The sequence below is a fragment of the Rhagoletis zephyria genome, unplaced genomic scaffold (genome assembly GCF_001687245.7).
Source record: "Rhagoletis zephyria isolate East Lansing unplaced genomic scaffold, Rhagoletis_zephyria_1.1 Rzeph_scaffold_00674, whole genome shotgun sequence".
Classification (NCBI taxonomy): Eukaryota; Metazoa; Arthropoda; class Insecta; order Diptera; family Tephritidae; genus Rhagoletis; species Rhagoletis zephyria.
In genome coordinates, this window is record NW_016157758.1 from 85,074 (window position 1) to 93,510 (window position 8,437).

The window sequence follows — 8,437 nt, forward strand, 5'->3', positions numbered from 1 at the left end:
AACAGCTCATGAAAATACAATCGCCGTTCGGAGTCGGCGTAAAACTGTAGGTCCCTCCTCTTTGTGTGACAACATCAAGGCGCACGCCACAAATCGGAGGAGAAGCTCGGCCAAACACTAACATATGTGTAAGCGCCAATCTATTATTATTATTATCACAATTCAGTTGAAGTGTATACATATATATGTACATATTTACAAAATGTGGTCTGTATGTACCCACAGTAAGTTCCCATAAAACCTAGCCCAAATTCAGAACTGAAAAAAACGAGCAAATGGGATCGGAAACTACTGGCTTTAAAAGCATAATGTGGATTCCGACTCAAAGAACCCAAGTGGCCTAGCACGCCAACCATGATACAAAACCGGCTAACCGGCAGCCTGAACATTTTTGAAGTTTGCTAACATGACAGAAATGTTTTGAAATTTAAAATCTCACAAATCCATTCTCACTTTCAGCCTCAACCCAGCAAACATTTGGCGTCATAAATGAGTCTTTTAGGGGTCCCATTTCGGAGCCTTTATGCTCAAAATGGTTGAAGAGCTGAAACTGTATTGCAATAATAAAAATAACAGTACATACATCGGAAAAATTGTTTTTGTTTTACTTTATAATTTTTGGGACTACTGGTTCAGATGAAATTTTTTTATTTGTTTTGATTTTTCAGCTCATTAATGATGCGCCCAGGGTTGCATTTACCGTCTATGAAAATATTTCATGAAGCGTTCCAAAAATAGCACCGAGCAACTAAAAGTTGGTTTCATGACCTTGTATTATTATTTTCTTTCCCTAACAATCCGGACCGGATCCTGTAATTAGGGAATAAGCGAAAAATTTGCTCTCAAGTTTGCTGCAAACACTTCGAAATTGAATTTTTGTTTCACAAACTTGATTTTAAGAATATAAAGAGTAAAAACATATTCACTAATCCTTGCAAGCACCAAGTAAATGCAGGCAACATGTAAACACAAAACAGCTGATATGCACTTTGACGCTTTATCAATTTTTACCCGGAGAAAAAGTCTGGGCTGTTTCGGGCAGGAAGAAGAAGACACTTACGATCCAATACGTTCCAATTTTCGCTCTATATTACCCATTTTGTTGAGTACAGAGGTCGATGTTTTTTAATTTTCCTGTCGATGTATCGACGAAGTATAGTATTTTAACATCGATATTTTTGGACGAAACATCGATGTTTTGTAACCATCGATGCATCGTTGGCATACCTACTTAGGTCGGTGTTATGCAGACAAACTTTTGTTTGCCAAATTAAATGGCGGCTGCTAAGTTTGCTCGGAGGTGGTTATGTCGAGTTTGGCACAGGGTTGCACGTTCATTATGGTTTTCATGGCTATTGCCAACACGAAATGAGAATTTCAGATGTACATAACGCGCAAAATTTAAAATTTTTGTATATGACAACACCGAATTTGCTGCAGTTTGACCAAACAAAATTAGTTTGCTGTGAGAGTCGTCAAACTCGCTCTCTCCGAGTTTGCTGCAACAACAATTGCACGCAGTTTGCCAAACAAAATTTCTGCATAACACCGACCTTATCTAAGCTTTTTTTTTAACAGAATCTGTAGAAGGTGAAGACCTGGGTTATTCCATTATTTTGAAATAATCGTATCAACACTACCATCTCTAAATCTGATTTGTTTATAAATTGTGCGCGTTTTGGCTATCACAAAAAACTTATTTTCTCAGCAAACATATATCATACTGCCGCGGGAGCAAACTAATAAAGTATTAATATAAACATTGCGACATTGCGATACCATGGACGTAAAGTCTTTCAACTCGAAAATTGAGTGTAGGGATTTAAAAAAATGTGGCGAAATCGCCACATTGTTGTCATCTGAGAAACCAGAATTCTTCCTTAATTGCGGGTTTTGCGACTATACTTTTCTCCAACTCGAAAATTTTATCCGACATATTTATGAAGATCATATTCTAGAGTTTTCTCAACTCGAATTAAAACAGGAAGAAGACATAAAAGAATTTGAAGAAGAGGAAGCTGTTTTCCAAACGGTAGGTTCTGTTGCCGTGAGGTTTTAGATTTTACAAATATTGATTTAATGTGTATTTTTAGGAAAATCGTGACAATAGTTTTGTGTTTAAGGACTTTGAAAGAGTTGAAATCGAATTAGACACAAGAATAGACCCTTGCATAGAGATCAAAAATGCAACACCTAATGAATTTATGGACGAAGAATTGTTGGTAAGTTTAAGTTGTCTACCACAAATGAATGAATGTACAGAAATGTTACGAATACGGGAAAATTACTCGATTCCCTGAGAGCCACTCGCCTTTAAAGGAAATGGACTGCAAATAAATACTTCTTATACATCTTAAATTTTTTTGATAGTTTGCAAAGTTCTGACAGATTTCCAATACTGGACCTTAATAGGGCTTTCGCACGAGACGATTTTTCAGGCAACTTTTGCATTCAACTCACGCAGGGTTGCACGAAAAAAACAAATTGCATGGCTAAAAATATCATCAAAAATATAGGTTATCTACGTTCTTTCGAACTATAGCCAGCTATCAGACTCGCGGAAGTAAAGGAAAAGCCCAAGCGCGGTATACGTCAACCAAATTTGTTTGTATGTGACGTTTAAATGGATTGCTGCTGTGGTGCTGCCGTATTTATTGCAACAGAGGGCACGAATCGCCATTCACAAAAATGCAACCCCACCGACTACGGTTAATGAAATTGATGACCTCTGCTCAAAAGTAAAGGACTGCAAGGAGCCTAACACTCTCCCCAACGAAATCAACGGCAACCCTCTTCACCACCTGGACGACATTCCCACGACAGCCGGTTCTACGTACCGGAATGACTCGGGTTTTACCCGACCAAGGGCTGTTGTTTCGGCGATCTAACCCCGTTGTTCGATTCTAGGGCTACAGCTTCTCCGTACCCTTCTGCTCAGGGCTGCCAGAGAGTCAAACCCAGGGCCAGAAATCTACACCGACGACTGCATACAAACTCCATCTCGGTCAGGTGCAATGCCTGTGGCGGGTGGAGTCGCATCCGTAACTGCTCGGGCTGTACGCACCGGCAATGGACCACGTCGTTCGTGGCCCCATGCTGTGCGAACCGGACCGCCTCCACGGCAAACCACCACCCCCCTGGGCAGCACACAATCAACACACCCACACCCCAACACAACACAACAATAAACACACAAACAAACACAATAGCACCCACACACCGCCGCCGGCAACTCCTAGTCCCTCCGACAATCTGCTCTGTTTGTCAGTCCAGAATATACCGTAACGTGACATCAGTCAAGTGCAACTCTTGCCCCTTCTGTGCTGCCCCGTCGCATCCCTCCCCCGCGACGCCGCCAACCACCACCACAAGGCAGCACCCCCTTTTGCACCACGTGTAGCAGGGGGCCGGCAGGAAACACAACTCTTTAACACCACACATCACAATCGGTCTCCCAAGGCAAACAAAGGTGCTACAATTTAACTGTAACGGACTCCAGAGCAAGATCGAGGAGATAACTGTCTTTATGGGAAGACATGTAATATTAATAGCTGCGGTCCAAAAGACGAAGTTGCACGGCAATTGAATTGCGTCGAATACAACGTGCGTCGAGATCGCGAGCGAGATAATGGTGGAGGTTTAGCGTTCATCACGCACCACACCGTGCAGTATCGTCTCATTGAAGCAGACATCGACCGCATAGATACCAACCTGGGTCATTTAGCGTATACATACCCCCTGTCACCAGCTGCCCGGCAGGATATTACATTGAAATAGGTGCGTTACTCAGAGGTGAAAACCGTATGGTAGTTGATGACTTAAACGCCCACCACGTTCTTTGGCATTCAAGCCTGTCAAATGATCGTAGGGGAATACATCCGGCTGTGCAGATAGACGATTCGACATTCTGCACAATGAACGACGACGCACCCACCAGGATTATGGGCAGCTGCTGCAGTTCGTCAGATCTAACAATTGTCAGCGCTGGTCTGATAAACAGCGTATCATGGCGACCTATGCTGACTATTGCATCAGACCATTTGCCCATAGTCATCTCGATTGATAAACCTGCCGACTTTGCTTCCGTGGATCACCGGACTTATGTCAACTTTTCCAAAGCTGGCTGGAAAGGCTTCACGGATGTTACCGAGGGCGCCTTAACTGCACTGCCCATACCAACCGACGTTTATGTAGGTGAACGTAAGTTCCGCAGGGTTGTCACCGCTGCTGCAGCTCGCTTCATCCCAGCAGGATGTATTAACGATCCACGTCCGAATTTTCCTGCCGAAGCGGCTGTTCTAGCTGATTAGCGCGACAACCTTCGTCAGGCCGATATCGGAAATCCCCGTATTAGGGATCTCAATTCGGAGATTCGGCAACTTGTGAACGTACATAAGCGGAAGAAATGGGAAGAGCATCTGAAGACCTGCAACTTCGCCTCTGGTGTGAGCAAGCTTTTGTCAACCTTGAGGTCGTTGTCCAACCCGACGAAGCGCGATGACAGAGTCGAGATAGTCTTTGGTGACCACGCTTCGTCGGACCCGGAGAGATGAGCGAGCTATTTTAGCCGGCAGTTCATTCTGCTTCCTCCGGTGGATAAAGCCAAACGTCGAGTGACCAGTAGGCTGCACAAAATGCCGAAACCTAGTGCGCCTCTTGTTTTCGCCAGCGGTGAGGTAAGGGTAGCCATCGGGAATGCGAAAGCCTCCAAAGCCATTGGACCCGACGGAATATGCATGTTGATGCTGAAAAATTTGGGTGCTGCGGAAGTATCGTACCTAACGGAGGTCCTCAACCTGTCTATGGCCACTCTCGTCATTCCAGACATCTGGAAAATGGGGAGAGTGTTCCCACTGCTCAAACCGGGGAAACCAGCCAACAAAGGAGAGTCTTATCGCCCGATAACTCTCCTTTCCCCGGTAGCGAAGACACTCGAGGCCCTGCTGCTCCCGTACTTACGAACCACCTGACCCCAGCGAAGCATCAACATGGGTTCCGTAAAGTGCATAGTACAAAACAACACTTAGCGCCATAAACACTCAGATACCTCGTGGCTTAACTGAAACCGCCCCTGTGAGAACTATTCTAGTAGCGTTGGACCTGTCCAAGGCGTTCGAGACTGTCAGTCATTCAACGCTACTAGAAGATATAGAGGCCTCCTCACTCCCACAGGGACTCAAACGGTGGTCGGCGAATTACCTGAGTGGTCGACACTCGTAGTAATTTTCAGAGACAAAACTAGCAAGCAGTAAAATTAAACAGGGGGTACCACAGGGTGGTGTCCTGTCCCCGCTACTGTTTAATTATTACATTCAAAGCTTCCTCAGCCACCAGAGGGTGTTAATATAGTCTCAATGCTGCGATTGTTCGATCATGGCGTCTGGGAATGGAATTGATGACTTGTGCTCGAAAGTAAACGGTTACTCTCCGAACGTTCTCGCTCCTTCACTGCAAGGGCCTTGCCCTATCCCTGCGAAATCCTCGGCAACCCTTTTCACCACCTGGACGAAGGAGGTCAGACTGACACTGGGTATTCACGTCGGTGGCGTAACAATACCGACGGTGAATAACCCGAAAATCCTCGGAGTTACCTTCGACAGTCTGTCTCCTTCTGGCGCATACAACGCAATTGTCAACAAAGTACAGAGCCGCAATAATGTCCTCAAGTCGCTGGCCGGCAGCACTTGGGGCAAAGATAAAGAAACGTTGTTGGAACATACAACAATTGGCCGGCTGGTTCTAAATAGCAGCGCCCGTATGGTCGCCGGGGACAAGCAGGACGCAGCGGATGAAGCTACAGACCTGCCAAAACACGGATTACGAACTGCGACAGGATGCCTCCTGATGACAGTAACACCACCTCAGACGAGGCCCAGATGCTCCAGTAAAGGAGCATAACATAATGCTCTGCAAGCAGTTCCACAGACGTGGCCATCCCAGCGGCAACTGCTCGGAGAAAGAGCCCTCGCTACGGCACGTCAGGAGGCATCTTTACGAAGTCCAGAGGTATATCAAACAACCTCTGGACCCGTCAACCTACCGACAGGCCCTGAACGGAATTCACAGGGAATCAGTCTCAAGTTATGTAGACTCCCCCCTGTGAATGCCGTTCTAGGCACACAACCACGCGGACGTGGACGGGACAGAACTTTGTCTGCCCCGGGGGACCCGCACTACAATAGCCCAACTTCGATGCTGGCTATTGCAGCAGACTCGACCAGCTACCTGAGCAGAATCAACGAGGATGTGCCCAACCAATGCCCGGCATGTGGAGAGTCGCCACATGACTCCCGGCACCTTTCACATGCGCCTGAGAACCCACTAAGCTTACGCCCCTGTCCCTATGGACAGCCCCTGCGGAAGTAGCACACTTCCTGGGCCTCCCCCTAGCTGAAATTGACGACAACGTTGATGGATGAACCTCCCCAACGGGGCTTAGTAGCCGCTACAACAACAACAACCACCTGGACGAAGGGGGTCAGGCTAGAATTAGGTATACACGTCGATGGCACACCAATACCGACTGTAAACACCCCGAAAATTTTAGGGGTCACCTTCGATAGCCTGCTCTCCTACTCCACGCACACAACCGCAGTTGTAAATAAAGTACAGAGCCGCAACAAGGTCCTCAAGTCGCTCGCCGGCAGCACTTGGGGCAAAGACAAAGAAACGTTGCTGGCAACATACAAGGCAATAGGCCGGCCGGTTTTGAACTACGCAGCGCCAGTGTGGTCGCCAGGGACTAGTAGGACGCAGTGGACGAAGCTACAGACTGTACAGAACACCGCACTCAGGACAGCGACAGGATGCCTCCTGATGTCGCCTGAACACCACCTGCACGGCGAGGCGCAAATGCTCCCTATAAAGGAGCACAATATAATGATCTGCAAGCAGTTCCTGATCGGGAGCCACAGAAGTGGCCACCCAAGCAGACAGCTGCTTACAGAGGAGCCCTCGCCTAGGCACGTCAGGAGGCATCTATATGAACTGACGGACGAAGTCCAGAGGTTCATTAAGCAACCTCTGGACCCGACAGCTTACCGACTGGCCCTGAACGGCATTCACAGGGACTCAATCTCGAGTTATGTAGACTCTAGACCTGTGAATGCCGTTCTAGGCATACCACCCCCGGACATAGACGAGACGGAGCTTCATCTGCCTCGGGAGACACGCACAACACTTGCACAACTTCGCTCCGGCTACTGCAGCAGGTTGAACTCCTACCTGAGTAGGTTGAATGAGGATGTGCCGAATGAGTGTCCGGCATGCGGAGAGACCCCACATGACTCGAAACATCTCTTCGCATGCCCGGAAAACCCGACAACCCTAACGGCCTTGTCCCTGTGGACAAACCCCACAGAAGCTGCACGCTTCCTAGGGTTGCCGTTAGTGGAACTTGACGACAACGACTGAGATACCAACCGTCCTGGGCGGGGTTGTTGTAGCCGCTACAACAACAACAACAACAACGACATACAGACGAGCCATTAACGACATCCATAGAGTCAGTCACCACATACCTTGACTCTCGACCTATGAATGCCGTAATAGGAGCGCAATCACCACCCGTAGAAGACACGGAGCTTCAATTTCCAAGAGAGACCCACGTTACCCTATCTCAATTACGGTCTGGATACTGTAGCCGCCTCAACAGCTACCTGTCCAGACTCGACCCCAATATCCCCAATGAGTGCCCGGCATGTGGAGAATCCCCTCATGACACCAACCACCTCTTCACATGCAAGCTTAATCCGACTCAACTGACACCCCTTTCCCTCTGGTCCGACCCAATTGAAACAGCTCGTTTCCTGGGACTCCCGTTAGTTGAGCTTAACGACAATAATTGAATGTTGCCCGCAATAGGCGGGCCTTAGTAGTGCCGCTACAATAACAACAACAACACCAATCGAGACTCCCTCTGGTGGTTGAGGGAGCTTTGAAATGTAGTAATTGAACAGCAATGGGGAAAGGACACCACCCTGTGGAACCCCCTGTTTTATTTTTCCAGGTTTACTCGATTTGTCTCTTAACGTTACTGACGAGTTAAATTAAATATTAAAATATGACGTGAAAGAAAGGTGGTAAGACATCCTTAGTTTGAATATTTAGACGAGTTACTGACGAGTTAAATCCTTAGTTTGAATATTTAGAACACCTGTTTGTTTTGCCACCTGTTTAAAAAGGTAAACTCAAATTATTTTAAAAGTTAAAGGCTTTATTTCTGAACTGTGTTTAACTTAACTTAACTTTAAAAACGGCCTCAAGCTCAATAAAAACTGTTGAACATATTTGTTGAAAGGCCATAAAATAACAAAAAACAAGTAACTTAAGGACGAGCACACCTAAAAGTTAAACATTCTAAAAATAGAATTATTAACAAAAACCAACAAAACCAACAACCACATGTCAAGTATGAATTGCAGCGGAATAGCTGCGC

The 8,437-nt window shown here is 46.5% G+C and overlaps 1 protein-coding gene across 9 annotated transcripts in view; it reads left to right on the top strand.

Annotated features, from left to right (window-relative positions):
* Nucleotides 1-1,559: 1,559 nt before the first annotated feature.
* Nucleotides 1,560-8,437, top strand: part of LOC108360992 (zinc finger protein 2 homolog) — a 103,259-nt gene continuing 96,381 nt past the window's right edge. For 7 of the 9 annotated variants that reach the window (XM_017613510.1, XM_017613511.1, XM_017613509.1 and 4 more), the window contains exons 1-2: nucleotides 1,561-2,032; nucleotides 2,094-2,222. In XM_017613510.1, coding sequence (XP_017468999.1) covers nucleotides 1,781-2,032; nucleotides 2,094-2,222 — 381 coding nt within the window. In that variant the 5' untranslated portion in view covers nucleotides 1,561-1,780. Of the gene's footprint in view, nucleotides 2,033-2,093; nucleotides 2,223-8,437 lie in introns of all 9 variants that reach the window. The other 2 variants (XM_017613506.1, XM_017613507.1) reach the window with 1 other exon arrangement.